The following is a 17491-nucleotide window of genomic DNA, read 5'->3' as shown; positions in this document are numbered from 1 at the left end:
GAACACGTATTGTGGGGATGCCGGCCGCCTTGGCAAATACAAGGCTGCCGTGCTAGGTGTCTCTAGGACAGTCTCAATCACTGAGCCTGTCCTGGAAAGGACTCCCTTCGCAGGCCGGGGAAGCAGACTGAGATGGGCAGGTCTGCCTCCTCGACAAGAACGTCGGTAGCTGAGTCAAAACCGTGGCACCACTGTGGAAAGTGTGCTCGAACTGCTCGGATGCCGAGGGGGCTCATCGCAATGACCTTGGACGCCATCTCGGGAGTCTCAAACTCTATCTGGTAGTAGTCACGTCCGAGAAGCCGAACATCGAGGATCTTGCCCACCTCTGCGAGAAGGCGGGCCTGAAGGAGATCGCGTACCTCCCCTCTGCTAGGCCTGTTGCCGAGAATCTTGCGGATAACAGAGGAGGCCTGAAGGCGCGCCACCTGTGCCTCTAAGCTCGCTTGCTCTGTCGGCGAAAGAGCAAGTCGGATGGTGGGCTCTGCGAGGTCGGGGGAGGGGGCTGCAGTGGAGTCCCTCTGTGGGCGGAGCAAAATCCTCCATCTGCGTCTGCTTCTGCGAAGGCGAGTCGAGGGCGTCGATGCGAATGAAGCGAGTCGGTGACTCCGTGAACCAACCTCGAAAGAAAACCCGAGGTGGGGGTGGGGGGAGTGTGGATAGGCTTTGGGCAGCGCGAGGAAGGGGGGATGAGGGGCGGGCAGGCAACATTGGGCAGCGCGTGATGGGCGGCCAGCTGAGGGGGCGGGGGTGTGGTGGGCTGGTAGGGCAGGGCGGCACGAAGGGAAGCTGGGGGGGGGGGGGGGGTAGAGCAATGGCGATTGCGTGGGCGAGCAGAAGCGTGAGCAGCAGCAGCGAGCGTGTCGTTTTATCGCCTCTTTTAATTCATAAGTGTATACTATTTTGGCCTTATGAAGGTATATGGTAAATGCTGTACTCTGTAAGCAATGTGGATTCTCTAATCTTGAGGATATCTCCTATTCACTATTTGCTTGGATTCTCTATTGGCTATATTTTGATGTAATACTGATGGCCTACGGATGCTCACGAGTTGTCCTGTTATACTTCGATTATTTTTTGAGTTTTGAATTTCTCATTTGCAAGAAAAGGATGGCTTTGACCTTTGTATTACAAAAACAAACTACAGGTCTGTAGGCATTACATCAGCCCATAGGCATAATGGAACAAATGGAACTGATAGTGAGAAAACCCTTGAAATATTCAAGGATAAAAAACCTTAGGGGAAAAACTGCCAATGATACGGAGTTAAAAAAGACGGTTGATACATTAAAGGAGGTAGGAAAAACTAGCAGAGAGCTGAAGGCAAAACAAGCTATCCAGATTTCGACGAGGAGGCCGAAAAGTACAAACGTGACCTAAGAATCTTCAATATCAAACTCCGGATCTCCAAGGCTTACGACGAGAGTAAGCATCACCACCGCATAAAGACTCTGCACCAAAAATGTGAGAGAGAGAGAGAGAGAGAGAGAGAGAGAGAGAGAGAGAGAGAGAGAGAGAGAGAGAGAGAGAGAGAGAGAGAGAGTGCAAAAAGTGTGGGGATTTATATTTGGAACAATTTTTAGTGATTGTCTCCATCCGTTTGTTATTATCATAAAGATCTTATGTTGTTCTGGTCACTTCTTGTCAGTTTTGATGGTTTGTGAACTAATATTAATCAACATTGTCTTTGATACATGATTTTGAAAAGCTTTTGGCAGAACAATACCCAAGGGGACACAAAGAATTGCGAGGTTCATTTTTTCGATCGCATGGACCAATGGATACAGTCTCTTGGTTCACAGAAAGGGGAGTTATTTTAAAGGTTTGCTCCTTTACTTTATAACTGTAATACATCCTTCTTTGCAGTTATGTAATCTGCCAATAGGCTTTGTAAATTTTTGAGACACAGAAGCTGCGATAGACCCAAAAGAGTCAGATAACATATACCCTATGCATATAGTCGTGCATTCCAAGCCCCTAGCAGTAGAGCTCCATCCTCCATCCATCCATCAAGGTCACCACCTGCAATATCACTCCCCCACTCATTGTATACTGCAGAGTGAGTCCCAACTTCAGCTTATAGTTAGCTATAGTCTTTACTTTCAGGTCAGCTTTTCCTTTTTTTGGATGACACAGGTTATACCACACATGTACATTGATTTGTCTCATGGGGTGAGTCCGCCCTTTAAAAGACGTTTATAAAATCTTTCTATCTGTCTGCGCACGCGTGTGTGAGACCCATCATTGTATGCCCTTTTATCAGCTGTGTTTTGACTATGTGGTTGTTCACTATGAACTTGGGCATTTCTTGTGTATGATTTCCTTTGCGGTTTTCCTCACTTTGAGGTTTCCCACTAGTAATTCAAAAGTGATTTTCATAAAAATGTGTGTAGGTGCACGCGCGCACGCGCACGCACACACACACACACACACACACACACACACCCTCTAGGTGGAGGTACATGACTGTACAGTGTAGTAAGATAAAGAGCCTAAAGACTATGAACATCCCTCAAGGTGGTATGTGAGATGAGTGGAGAATAAACGATAGTGGGGGAGCCTAATTGTGCATAATGCAGTTTTGGCTTCACAAAGACTATCATTTCAGAGTATCCTGATGGCATATGTTCAGTTCTTTTTGCCATTGTTGCACTGGGCTTGCCATTGTCTTGATTCTCTCATGTCAGTCATTTTGTCTCATTTGTGGCGAACTCATGCGCACAAAAAAGGCCTGCGTTTGATGTCGATGGCAAAGCTTTGTACACCCAAACGCTTCGGTGGTCTAAATATCTTTGACCTCCGTAGGCATGTTCTTGCTAGGAAGGCTATGCTATTGCCTACACTTGTGCATCAGTCTCAGCCTTGGACTCTTATGTTTGCACACTTGATTCAGCATGTTGTTACGTCCTCATTTGGTCACTAGCAATGATCTATTTGGAGGTTGTATTTGGTAAGATGGACGGGCATGTTCTTCGATGTCCGCTACCTTGCTCTCTGCTTGGAAAGAGTTTATGATTCATCTATTGTGGAATGCTTGGAGGGAAGGAAATTCGGTTCGTCTGGAGAGTCTTCATTGGAGCCAGGCTTTCTCTCTTACTTTGGTTGACCACTCGCCTCTCCAGGCGTACTTCCTCTCTTGCCGTGGCATTCAGGTGGTTGAGGATGTGGTGGATGTAGCCGGTGTCACTTTGGAGTTTCCCTTCGCCGCTCATTGATTTGGATTGGGCATGCATTACCGCCAATTCTGGAGAGAACTACAGCAAATGTTGGTTGGCTTTTTACCCATGTCACCTTTGCTTGATGGTGATCGCATTTCTGACTGGAATCTTCGGGAAATTCCCTTTCAGGATATTTCAGCCGGTCGAGTTTATGCTCTTCTTCTATCTCAACCTTGGCTTGCTGATCATTGTAACGCTCTTTGGCAAATGCATAAATCTGATATCTGCTCGAGGAAGCTTCTATCTGCCTTATGGAAAAGCCATTTGCCTTTGAAGGAGCGATTGTTTCTTTGATGTTGTTTGCTTGGTGTGCTCCCGGTGGGTACTTTTCTTAGGACGCGCCATATCCGTCCTTCATCTTGTGTCCGTTGCTCAATTGTGGAAGAGAATGTTTGTCACCTATTGTGGGATTGTTGTATTACTCGATATTTCCTTTGCCGTGTATCGGCGTGCATGCGGCTCCGTTTTCCCACGACGGTCTTCCATAAACGGTTTTGGGCATTTGGCATTTTCTCACTTGTGTTGCAGCGCTTTGCGATCTTCTTCATGTGGGTCAGATTTTGGGCTTACTGGAGCCTATGGCGACAACGTAATGGCTATATGTTTTGAAACCAGCCTGTAGGGCGGTAGACTTTGGCTTTCACCCGAAACTTTACTTTAGACTTTAGAACACAAAGAAGCTTTGCAAATAAAAACCTCCAACGGGAATTGACACTTCAAACACACACGGCTTGGAAAATAGAGCGCTACCAAGCAGACGTTGACACCTGTTGGCCCCAAAGACTGGCACCCCTTTCGGTATTTCTTTATTGTATTCAAAGAGGGAATAAAACCTGTGATCTCCTACGAGCCGTGCCGCATAATCCAGGCTGAAAATGACCTATTCTGACCCGATTTTTGCAGCATAACTGTACTAGGATGCTTCATAGATAGTATCCCCACGCAATAAGTGACTTTCCGGACGCTTACGGACACTTTGAAAAACCTGGCGAGAATCTGCAGCACGTTGAATTCTCTGTTTTCTGCCCTGAAAATGCGCCAGATCACCCGCACAGTGGTCCCCTCGTGTCCCCGGATCTCCTGGGGTATTAAAGACCGTTTAGGGCGGAAACCTCAAACCTGGAAAAATACACAGCAGGCTGTATTTCCCTGTTTTGGCCTCCAAATCGCAAGCCGGTCGCATCCGTAGCAAGTCCTCGAGCTCTCGCACCTGTAGGGCTACTTGCCCTTTGAATCGGACAAGATTTCTCGCGTCAAATCTTCCCGAATTTACCTGTACCTGCGGGGGATTAGCAACTAGCTAATCTAGTTTTTGTGCAAGAGGCTCTTGCCTCGGCAATCGCGCATGAACCCACACAACTGTACATATAGATGAAAAGCCCGCGAGCGGGGCATCACGTTTCTGTATTGAAAAGTGGACAGAGGTGCACGAGAGCAGAATCATCATGCTACATAGTGCAAGGGAGAAGGCAGGCTTTTCATTAAAGCTTCAACACCTGTACCAACTACTCACACACACACACACACACACTGTAAGTCACAGTGAGAGAGAAAGGCAGCCCAAATTCCTTTTTGTGCCAAATCTTGGCTGAGGTGGCTGGTTTGACTTTCTACAGGCTCTGGTGTTGCGCCAAGTGTGCACTATGCCTCTTTGAGTTAATTTTCCTAGTACCCACCGACTTATAAGTGTAGCGAGGGGGCCTAAATGACTTTGAACTGAGCCTACACACCCTTTTATTGCTCGGATTCTAGTGCCGGTCGTCCCGACCAACTCGTGGCGACAAGGCCTTCCTGTCTGCGGATGAAACTCTTGGCCATTAGCCGTTTGACACTCGCCACATAATGTCCGGCCATTTGCAACTTCAAAAAGAGGGTCCCAAAAATTAAATAAAAATCATCGGAAAGAAACCAAGAACTAAGGTTAGCGATGCGTTAAGAAACACTTGAAGAGCGATGCACACTTATATTGCACTAAATCCATATGTACATTTGATGTGCTAGCTCCATCATTATTCCTCCTTTGAACACGATGGGTTTCTGGCATATGTAGGCTGTAACCCAAAGGCCTCAAGGTAAAGATGCAATACATTTGGTGACTCTGACAGTTCATGCTCTTCCATCCAACCTGTCCCTTAACTTTTCTTTCTTTATGACCAAGATCTCATCAAGTTCATCGACTTCTGGCTGATCCTCCTGTGGCATAACTTCTGGCACATCACTTACAAAGGGTTTTAGAAGACTCACGTGAAACACATTATGAATCTCATAGGTGTCAGGCAATTTAAGCCTATAAGCAACATCGCTGATCTTATCAAGAACTTGAAAAGGCCCATAGTAACGCATGCTGAGTTTTGGAAATAACCTTTCCTTGGCCTTCATCTTCTTTAACCTCGCCTTTTGAAACCGTAAAAGTACCCAATCAGTAGGTGAAAACAATAATTCACGACGATGATGATCAACAGTCCTTTTCTGCTTTGCCCGAGTCTTCTCCAAGGCAAGCTTAATCTTCTTATACATTTCATCCATGTTCTCAACATATCGATCTGCCTCAAAGATCTTGTCTTTTGTATGCAAAATGGAAGGAACCTTTTTACCACCTTCAATAGTCTCAAAAGGTGCTGACAGTAGAATTAGCCTCTTCTGATTGTCCATCAGTTTGTGGATGAAACGAAGACGAGAACTTGAGCGTAGTGCCCATGTACTCAAATAATCCTCTCCAAAACAAACTCTTCATACGAGGATCACGTTCATTGACAATCGATTGTGGCATACCATGGTACTTAACACATTGTACATGAACAACTGTGCCATCTGGTCAGATTTTATCTTCTTCCTGACAGGAATAAACTGGGCCTGCTTGTTGAACCTGCAAATAATGGTCCATATACCATCATTCCTTGTCGGCGTTCTTGGAAGATCAAAGATAAAGTCCATAGCAATGCTTTCCCATGGCTTATCCGGAATCGGCAGTGGGTGTAATAATCCTGGTGCCTTTTGCATGTCAAACTTGACCTTTTGACAAATCATGCATGCTCGCACAAACTTCAAAGGCATCCTCAAAGTAGGCCTATAAAAGAATGTCTCTACCGCTTTAACTGTTGCATCAATACCACGATGCCTTGCATACGATGGGACATGCCTTTCTACCATGACCTTATGTCGCAATGGCCTAGTGACACAAAGTCTGCGATGCATCATCATGAAACCCTCTCTGAGGAGATAGTGCTCATGGCATTTCCCATCTTACAACTGTTCAAAAAATCTTCATTTTGAGCATACTGTTCCTTCATGTCATCAAGCTCATGATGATAAGGAATTGACACAACTGAAGTTTGTGGCTTCCTTGATAACACATCAGCCACAATATTCTTCTTGCCTTCCACATGCATAATCTAGAAGTGGAACATAGAAAGAATGTTTGCCCATCACATATGCTTTTTGGATAACTTTGACTGTGTCAAGAAGTATCGCAAGGTCTGATGATTTGTCTGGACAACAAAATTAGCACCTAACAGCTAGTGCTTCCAGCTAGAGAGCGTATGAATGACGGCTAGTAGCTCTCTCATAGATTTGCGTAGTCTTTTCTGGCCCTTGCAAGATTCTTTTCTGGTAAGCTACTACCCGACCATCTCGCATTAGCATTGCTCTGACGCTATTGCCACACGTGTCACACTGGACCACAAGTGACTTCCTAAGTTCTAGTAAAACGATCACGGGATCTGAAGTCAACTTTTCCTTTAAGAGACTGAAAGCTGAAATCTCTCTTTGGTGCCATCTGAAAGTGGCCTCTTTCTTTTGCAAAGCATGAAGAGGTGAAGCTATCTCTGCAAAATTCATGATAAATCTTATATAGAATGAGCACAATCCCAAGAAGCTTCGGAATTGTATCTTAATAGCTTCAACCTTTGCGGGATTCATTCGGACACCATCCTTTGACACTATGTGGCCAAGAAATTGGATCTCTTCCAAGAAGAATTCACTTTTCTTAGGATTGACAAGTAACCTCTGACTGCGTAAGTCTTCGAACATAATGGTCAAGTGACGCCTGTGCTCTTTATCCTTCGAATAGACTATCATGTCATCAAAGAATGTGCCAACAAACTTTTGATGCGAGCGGAAAATCCGGTCCATCATCTTATTGAACGTAACATGAGCATTTGTAAGACCAAATGGCACCACCAGGAACTCATAGAGACCAAATGTCGTCCTAAACGCAGTCTGATGAGCGTGCGGCGGTGTGTGCAAGTGAAAGAGCACGCGAGGAAGTGCAGTGTGTGTGCAGAGAGGGGAGGCGAAGGCCATTAGGAGAGGAAGCGCTAGCAGAAGAGAGAGGGCTCACGTTTTTGGGGAAAACTCAATAAGTGAGTTTTGGGTTTTCCCACTTTTATTATAAGTGACCTTTAAAAAATGTGTCTAGGATGAATATGAACCTGGACAAAGTATAAAAATGTACAAAAAGGGGTTATTTAAGCCTTTAACCCAACAACCTCCCACTTAAAGGCATAAATGGCGCCTTTAAGCTACGTGACTCCCACCATCTCTATGCATAGATGATGCTCCCACTTGTCGCTGTGCTCACATGTCTTTGCCTCTTTATACGTAAGAGGCTCTCCCTCATTTGTCAACATAATGTAATACAAAGAGGGGTCATATTGACTCACAGGCCGTCTTTGATGAGTAGACCGCCTCACCCAATGATCCACATTATCCGGCAATGGGTTTACATCAGGTGGCACTATAAAATCATCAACAATGGCTGTTGTACATCATTCTCAGCATCATTTTCAGCATTGTTTCTTGGCTGCAAATGCCCTTCAGGAGCCTCAATTTGTTGTCCAACATCATCTGGCTCAAACACCACTGGATCATCTACATTTTCAGCCATTTGTGGTGCATCCTGAGGGTCAAAAATAGGCCTAACAGGTGGCTGGTCATGCTGAAATTTCACCCTTTTATGGTCATGCTTTGAGGCACAATTGTTTTCAAGCAGCCTTGCCTCATTAAAAACAACATCCCGGCTGCGTACAACCCTTTTGAGCTGAGGTAACCAAATCCTGCAAGCCATTTCGCCTTCTTCACCATATCCCATGAAGAGGCCTTTAATGGACTTCGCATCTAGTTTATTCCTCAACTTAGGTCTAACATGCACAAAAGCTTCGCAACCAAAAATGCGTAGTGATCATATGAAGCAGGCTTGCCAAACCAAACCTCTTCAGGGATGTCACCTTTCAAAGACATGTGAGGGGATCGATTGCATATATGCACTGCAGTTTTCAAAGCTTCTCCCCAAAATCCATGAGAGAGATTAGTTGACAGCATGCATCTCACCCTCTCACAAAGTGTCCTATTGAATCTTTCAGCCACACCATTAGAAGAGGGGCTGTATGGCATAGTAAGCTCCCTCTTAATGCCCAAATTTTCACAAAACTTGTTAAATTCAGCACTTGTGTACTCCCCCCTATTGTCTGTACGCAAGCATTTTAGCTTTCTACCAGTTTGGGTGGTCACAAATGCATGAAATCTCTTAAATGCAGCAAAGGCTTCATCCTTAGACTTAAGCAAATAAACCCAAATTTTCCTAGAATGATCATCAACAAAGGAGACAAAATAACATGCACCACCCATAGACTTAGTAGGCATGCTACATACATCAGAATGTACAAGATCAAGCACACAAGATTTACGAGAGACACCAGAGTAATAAGAACACTTTACTTGCTTGCCATATTGACATTTATTACAAAAATCAAGCTTTGTGTCTTTAGCATCAAGCTTGTTCAAAGTACAAAGCTTAGAAAGGCTCTTTTGGCTCATATGCCCAAGCCTCTTGTGCCACAACTCCATGCGAGAGTTAATTTCAGCCAATGCAATAAACTTGCCCAACACGGCCTTTCCATGCATGCAGTAAAGTGTCCCTTTCTTTGTGCGCTTTACAATCAGCCTTGAGCCTTTAGTCATTTTCCATGACCCTCTCTCAAACAAGATGCTGTAACCATGCATATCCATCTGACCAACAGAAAGCAGACTTTTCTTGATTCCCGGCACATATCGAACATCATGCAAGACAAGCTCATTTGTGCCATCTATGGAGAGATGCACAGTGCCAATACCCTCAATGGAACATGCATGATTGTTTCCAAGGTATACATGGCCACGCTTGCCCGCATCAAAAGTAGAGAAACACTCCTTGATAGGAGTCACATGAAATGAAGCACCGGAATCAACAATCCAAGTATGAGACAATGCATCATTGACAGTCAACAAAGCATCAATAAGATCACTCTTGGTGATCTGCATGTCCTGTGAATGAAGATTTAGAGAGGCATCAAAGTCATAAGCATCATCATCTGACAAAGTGGCACACAAGATGTCCTCTACATCTGACAGCTCCTCAATCACGACACTAGAAACCACATTGGCCTTCTCTTTGTCCTTTGAGCTATCCTGTGCATCTGCCTTGACTTCCTTCTTCTCTTTCTTTTTGTCTCCACCATTCTTTTTCCTTTCTAACTCAACTTTATAGTACCTGCAATTGGGTTTCTGGTGATCTTTCTTGCCACATTGATAGCAAGTCACATCACCCTTGCCTTTGCTTGCATTTCCCATTTCTTTACTCTTACTCTTACTCCTTTGTGCATAAGCATTCTTCTTTTCTGTCCTGCCTCTAACCATGTTGGTAGAGCTTCCTCCCGCTCCACTTGCTTTCCTCCCGATTTCTTCATTCAAGATAGAACCCCTAACACCATCAAAGGTCAAATTGGGGTTATTGGACAACGAAACCATCAAAGTTTTCCATGACTCAGGTAAGGTCATAAGCAAGAAGATAGCTTTCAGCTTATCATCAAAAGGGGGCAAGCCAGAATCCTGTAACTGCGACATAGTACCTGCGAATAATGACAAGTGCTCTGCCGCGCTCTTGGACTCATCTAGTTGCATGCCAACAAGTTTTCGCATCAAGTGCACCTGGTTGACAGGCGTTGTATTTTCATACATTCCCTTCAACTTCTTCCACATATTAAAAGCAGTCGTGAGATCTTTCACATCAATGACAGTCTCATCGGTCATGGCCATTTTAATGTATGTAACGGCCTTCTTGTTCATGCTAACTGATGCTTCATCCGTCATATTATGTGGCTTTACCTGTTCAAGTGCCGCTTCGCAATTCTTAAGAAATAGAATTCCTTGAATCCTATCTTTCCAAAGATCAAAACCTGTACCATCGAACCTCCTAATCTCGAAGAGGTTCTTCACATCCGAAGAAGATGAGGCCATAGTTGCACGAAATAAGAGAGATAATACGTTGAATTTTTGGAAAAAATGCGCAAAAATCGGAGTATAGCTTCACAGAGATGTGCACTACAGCTCCAAATGGTCACATGAGCAATTTGGGGCAAAATAGGTCGATTTGGGCACAAAATTCAATTTCTGAAATTTATGCGTACGAGATTTCAGCGATCGAATTTGTACTCGAAAACAACAAATTTAGTTGTTTTCAGCCTCAGAAGACATACATAAGGCTAATACACAGCCTTTAGAAGCATGTAAGTGCAAAAGCCCCAATTTGTAGCATCAAAATTGCATGAAATTGAGCGACAAATGATTATACATTGACAAAATTTGTCAAATGTGCGTAGATTGCATCAATTTGCACTTTCCCCAATGTAATCGCACCATAAAAACACTTGCAAAAACCTGTGCAAATCTGAAATTTGCTTAAAACACCTGTTTTAGGGCTTGCTTTTCGGCAATTTCAGTGTTTTCGGGTAGCGGGGACTTAGCAAAAGTATTCCCACCTTAATACATCATTTGCAAAGCTAGAGTGCTACCATGCAAACGCCGACACCTGTTGGCCCCAAAGACTAGCGTCCCTTTCAGTATTTCTTTATTGTATTCAAAGAGGGAATAAAACCTGTGATCTCCTACGAGCTGTATTTCATAATCTGGGCTGAAAATGACCTATTTTAGCCCAATTTCGGCAACATAATTATACTAGGACTCTTCACAAACAGTATCCCCACGCAAAAAGTGACTTTTCCGATGCATACGAACACTTTGCAAAACTTGGCGAGAATCTGTTTTCTGCCTTGAAAATGCACTAGATCACCCGCATAGCGGTCCCCTCGCGTCCCCGGCCAACCTGGGGTTTTTTGGGACCGTTTAGGGCCGAAACCCTAAACCTGCAAAAATACACAGCAAGCTGTATTTTCCTGTTTTGGGTTCCAAATTGCGAGCCGGTTGCATCCGTAGCACGTCCTCGAGCTCCCGCACGTGTAGGGCTCCTTGCCCTTTGAACCGGATGAGATTTCTCGCGTCAAATCTCTCCGAATTCACTTGTACCTGCGGGGGATTAGCAATTAGTTAATCTTGTACCTGTGCAAGAGGCTCTTGCCTCGGCAATCGTGGATGAACCCACACAACTGTACATATAGATGAAAAGCCCTCGAGCGGGGCATCACGTTTCTGTATTCAAAAGGGGAGAGAGGTGCGCGAGAGCAGAATCTACATAGTGCAAGGGAGAAGGCAAGCTTTCCATTAAAGCTTCAACACCTGCACCAACTACTCACACATACATTGTAAGTCATAGTGAGAGAAAGGCAGCCCCAAATTGCTTTTTGCGCCAAATCTTGGCTGAGGTGGCTGAGTTTGATTTTCTGCAGGCTCTGGTGCTGCCAAGTGTCCACTATGCCTCTTTGAGTTAATTTTCCTAGTACCCACCGAATTATAAGTGTAGCGAGGGGGCCTAAATGACTTTGAACTGAGCCTACACACCCTTTTACTGTTCGGATTCTAGTGCCGTTCGGCCCGACCAACTTGTGGCGACAAGGCCTTCCCGTCTGCGGATGAAACTCTCGGCCATCGGCCGTTTAACAGTGGCCACACAATGTCCGGCCATTTGCAACTTCAAAAAGAGGGTCCCAAAAATTAAATAAAAATCATCAGAAAGAAACCAACAACTAAGGTTAGCAGTTGCCGCTTCCTCGTGAGATGTTCCATCGCATTGATGCACATCCCTTCTCGTTCTTCAAGCTTTCTCTTAGGCAGTCTTTACGGTTTCTGTAATGGAAATGGCCTATGAACTTTGAGAATAGCGGAATTAAGAGAACTACAGTGAGCATTTTTATGAGGCTACTTTGAGAACATAGAGGGTGAACTTAATTAGTGGTAGCAACATACCCATTAGACTTAATTAACTTGGCATGAACAATACTTTTGCAAGAGAGAGAATTAGAGAACATAACAACAGTTGAGGTATGTGGAGCCGGTCTCCCCTCCAATAGGCTTTTGTATTATAGATTCTCCCATAAAGAGAGACTTGGTACAATACAATCTTGGTGTTCCTTGTGACCTAGGTGATGCAATGAAGATGGAAAGCTTCATGCATCACGAGCATAACATAAACTTTATAAAAGCATTAACCATCCCCAACCTCAGTCCCAAGGCCTCAAACACCTTCAAAGGTGGAGAGAGCTGGCGGGGATTGAGGGTAGGGACGAGGAAGAAGAAGTAACATATGAGAAAGAGATAGTTCCTCACTTATCATCACTCTTCTTGCATAGCATAGCATAATAGCATAATAATGATGATGAAGAAGATGGCAAGCTTAAGCATTGAAGCATGGCTCTTGGTTGGATTTGCATTCCATAGCCAAGTGTGTTGGTATAGGCTCTCAACTTCTCAACAAGCTTGGAGAAGGAGATGGAGCTCTTGCACTTTGTACCTCACACAATGAGAGTGTGTGTGTGTGAGAGAGTATACCCTGCAAGCCCTAGTTGATTGGATCGACCCCTCATTCTAGCTCGTGCTTTGTGCTCATTGGCTCTCTCAAGCCTAGCCAATCACAAGCCAGGGTCAAGTCAAGCAGTAGAGGTAGTCTTTGGACAAGTGTCCTCCTTTCCTCTTTGAGAGAGAGGGCTTGATAAGTGCCTAATCAATTAATTTAATTTGCTAAATCCTCATTGGACCTCTCAAGGATCAACCAATAGGCTTTGGACACTCCTTGAGGGCAACCTAGCTAGGGGCTTGACATGTGTCTCTTTTGCCTCTTGAGCAAAGGGTGCCCTTTGGGAGAAATGAAATGAAATGATATATTAACGTCTGTAAAATGCCAAAATGACGTATGAGACAAAACTGATTACAATGGTGAGTCTAGTACCAAGTCTGGGTACAAACAAAGAAAACTACAAACTAGAAACTGAGATAGGAATGCTACCGACTCCTATGGGTGACTGGTAAGCTGAGCAATGGTATAATGCCACAAAGGTACAAAGTGGGGATAAGTGTCACCATGATACAATATAGCAGTAGCATGAAGACTATCCTGATCGACACTCTGGGTGTTGTGCTAGAATCCTATAGATCCTTTGCCGCAATCTCCATCCGTGCTGCGTGGCTCCCCTCCTTAGTCGTGGTCGTCTCGATCTCCCCAACTCTATAGCTCGGTTAATACCGTTGTGTGTATGGGTGGGAACCGAGCTCCGTGGTGGTGGTGTCCCCTCTGCCTCTGTGGTACTCGGACTGAAGAAATCTGAGATGCGTCTCTGGGACTGTCTCTGTCTATGTCCTCTCAATAGAGAGTCTCTTTGTCTCTGTGTCTGAAGTAGAAGTAATCTGAGACATCTTTGATCTGATATCTCATGACTCTATCTAACAAGTCAAAACCATCTCTGAATAAACAGTGAAAGCGTCCCCGTATCTCATAGTAGACTGTGCAGTGACATATGTAGTGAAACTCTGTCTCTGGCTCTGCATGGCATAACTGACATATCCTACTGTTTGCTGGTATGCCTCTGAATCTACCTGTCTCAATCCCAAGCTGGTGTGAAGATGTGCGAATCTGGCCTATGTCACATCGTGACCCATGAGATAGATGTGTGTCCATGTAGTTGGGCCGTGTGACAAATCCGTCTGTCGCGAGTTGGAGAAGATGCTCTCTATAGAAAGTCCTCTTCGTACCCAACTCTCGTGATGGCTCTATCCGTGTCCTCCTGGTATCAATTTGGATAAGATCCTGCCGAATGAGTCTAGTAATCTCTATTCGTGTAAGAGCCAAAGATGGTGCATCAAGAGAATATTGGAAAGGGGGTAGCCTGTCCATGCTAAAACCATGCCTCTGAAACCATGAGCTCATCTGTGCATACCAACATGATGTATCTCCCTGTAATGCCAGCCGTCTGGATGACTCAAGAGCAAGCCTAGCACATCTGTCCCTGGTGGTGTCCCATAAGCTGTGTACAAATGATACTGATCTGGTAAGTGCCTCAATCTCCATAGGTGGGGCAGCCAGCTCCGCTCGTATAATGTCATGTGGAACTGAGGCCTTGGCTCTAATCAACCTAGAAATCATAGATACCAAGGGTCTCTCCATATTACTCCATCCAGCACTGTCAACAGATGGTCCCCAAACCTGAACCCTGTAGTGCATAACTGAAGCGACCAAAGTGTCGTAGAGCTAGAGCTTTGTTCGAGGTTCCTGAAACTGAACCTGCGAAACAAATCCTATCTAAACCGCCTAGTGCTGCATAGGCACGAGTCAATTTAGTGTCTGTTGCCAATTTCAATGTGAACCTCGGTCCGCTAAAGACCACCCCAAGATATGTGTATGTATCAGTGTACTCCATACTGTCCTGACCATATGTGAATGTAGGTGCTGATCTCCTGACCCACTGTGGCGTGGTATTAAATACCATGACTTTGGTTTTACCAAGGTTGACAGACAATCCACTATCCTTGCAAAACTATGCAATGCATCCAAATGTCTCTGCATACCCTCTGATGAGTGTGATATCAACACGATATCGTCAGCATACAATAAAAGAGGGATCCATGTCCCTGCAGGTTGAGCACCTCTATCTCCTCCTCTGTCAATATAATCAGAGACCTCATCAACATAAATACCAAATAAAGTAGAGGACAATGGGCATCCCTGTTTCACTCCGATAGTGGAGTGAACTATGTCAGATATCCCCTCTTGTGTGCGTACATGACCCATCACTGAACTATACAATGCCATAATCCCCCATATTAGCTCTGTGGGTACCGCCAATTCCATAAGTCGGCGCATCAATCTGGCCCTCGGTACTGTGTCAAAAGCTTTGCGGAAGTCCACAAAGCTGCAATATCCGTCTACCATGTGCTCGACCCTCCTCAATGATAGCTCTGAGTGTAAAGACATGATCCAGTGTAGAGAAACCCCTCCTGAAACCAGCCTATCCAGGTGCTCGTATGCCCATAGTCTCTGCCCAACTGCTCAGCCTATGCTCAAGGATGGATGCATACAACCGTGCCAATGTGTGTCCTACCATGATAGTACGGTAATTCCCCGGCACTGTGGGGTCTCCTGTCTTGAAGATAGGTACAATAGTAGACAATCTCCAAGACTTAGGAAAGCCCTCACACATGACACGGCTGAACAACCGTGCAAGCATCTCTGCCAACAAGTCCCCAACATGTATAATGTGCTCTGCTACCAAACCCTCATGATCCTGTGCCCGTCTGGTCTTCATCCTGTCAATGGCCTCCTTTACCATCTCACTGGTAAAGAAGCTGCTTGTAGCCGGACATGGCTGTGGTGGATCTGGTAGTGGTGGCTGTCCAGGTACAGTGTATAAAGATGTTGCATATTGCCCCCACATCTCCGTAGAAGTAATCACTAGTGGGGGAGATTGCTCATTGAATAGACGCCAAACCTCTCCTGAATCTCTACTAAGGAAGAGCTGATATAAATCCTGCTCCATCTGGACCAAGAAAGCTCGCTTCTTCCGTCGTACTAGTCGTCGTGTAGCAATACGAGACTGTCTATAGGTGATCACTCCCAATGCAAGCTCCCGCTAGATCTGAGCTCTCCTCTGTCGACACTCCTCATCATACTAGCTGTTCTGAGGCATGTGCCCAGAACGACGTCTTTGACCAGGCTGAGTGTGTGGGTATGCCTCTGTCGCTGCCCCATGTAATGTCACCGTCAGCATAGATGTGATCTCCTCCACTGTGTATACTGGCTCTGATGTGCATAAAAGTCTACATATCTCCTCTGCATAGACTGAGTCAGTCTCTGGTGGAAAAGTATAGCGTGGATGTCTACCATTCCGTGAGGCCTGAGATGTATTGTACTCAAAGGTGACTGATAATGTCAAAAGTGCATGATCTCTGCTATCCCAACAGGCGTGGGCCCCACTGTAAAATCCTGAATGTGAGAGATAAAGCTCGGATGTGTCAAAACATAGTCTACAGTGCTGGTCCCATGTCTGTGTGCAAAACAAGTAAAACCTGTAGACGATGGGAAGGTCGATAAGCCATTCAGTATGGCTAGCCGCTAAACTCTGAGTAGTCGTATAACCGGCCTGTACAACGTAGAGGGCGGTACTATTTCAATTACCTGTTAACTTTACACAGAGCACTGAGAAGGGAAGAGAACACAGTTGCGTCCAGTGACTAGAATGTCACTACGCACACGATACCGACACCCTGTAGGCCCCAAAGACTAGTGCCCCTTTCGGTATTTCTTTATTCAAATTAAGGTAGACGATCCGACCACTTCGCACAAGCTTTCACAAAGCTGTCCAAACCTGGCGAGGGCTGAAAACGCAGGTTTTCGACCTGATTTTGGCAGCATAACGGCGCAAAAACCCCTGTAGGTCAAAAGCACCTGTCTAGGACGGATTCCCTCGCTATTTGGAAGCTTTCTGATGAGCTGTCACAGAAATTCAGCGGGCTGTAATTCCCTGTTTTTCACTGCCGGGTGCCCAAAAGCTTGTACACGCATCCCAAGGCTCTCACAAGGCTCCCCCGGGGTTCCCTTGCAGTTTAGGTGCGAAACCCTAAACCTGCAGAAAAACACAGCAGGCTGTAATTCGCTGTTTCGGATCGTTTTTAGCGGAGCGAACACGCCTACGCGTGTCCCAAGGGCTCCCGCACGCAATGGGACAGTTCCCCTGTGAATCGGACGAGTTTTCACGCGAGAAAACTCTCCAAACTCGCAATCTTTCGCGATGGAATTGTGCGTACCTGTGGGGGATTAGCAATTAGCTAATCCGGTTCCTGTTCAGAAGGCTCTTGCCTTGGCAAACGCGCATAAACCCCCAAAACTGTACATGTTCATCTGAGTATCCCATCTAGTGGGGCATTACCATATGTGCCAAAGGGGAGAGAGAGATGCACGAGAGAAAATCATCGCGCTACATGAGATAGAGGAGAAGGCAAGCTTTCCATTAAAGCTATAGACCTGCACCCACTACTCACACACACACACTGTAGGTCACTTATGAGTCAAATCAGCC

At 45.3% G+C, this 17491-nt stretch overlaps 1 protein-coding gene across 6 annotated transcripts in view; it reads left to right on the top strand.

Moving 5' to 3' along the window:
• LOC147439895 (uncharacterized) overlaps window positions 1–17491 on the top strand; it is a 131519-nt gene that overhangs the window by 50776 nt on the left and 63252 nt on the right. For all 6 annotated transcript variants that reach the window (XM_086485616.1, XM_086485617.1, XM_086485615.1 and 3 more), the window contains one exon: window positions 1709–1822. In XM_086485616.1, the coding sequence (XP_086341742.1) occupies window positions 1709–1822 (114 nt within the window). The remainder of the gene's footprint in view (window positions 1–1708; window positions 1823–17491) is intronic.

Source organism: Adiantum capillus-veneris, chromosome 16 (assembly GCF_014529385.1).
Source record: "Adiantum capillus-veneris isolate H3 chromosome 16, ASM1452938v2, whole genome shotgun sequence".
Taxonomy (NCBI): domain Eukaryota; kingdom Viridiplantae; phylum Streptophyta; class Polypodiopsida; order Polypodiales; family Pteridaceae; genus Adiantum; species Adiantum capillus-veneris.
This window is presented reverse-complemented; position numbering and strand designations above follow the sequence as displayed.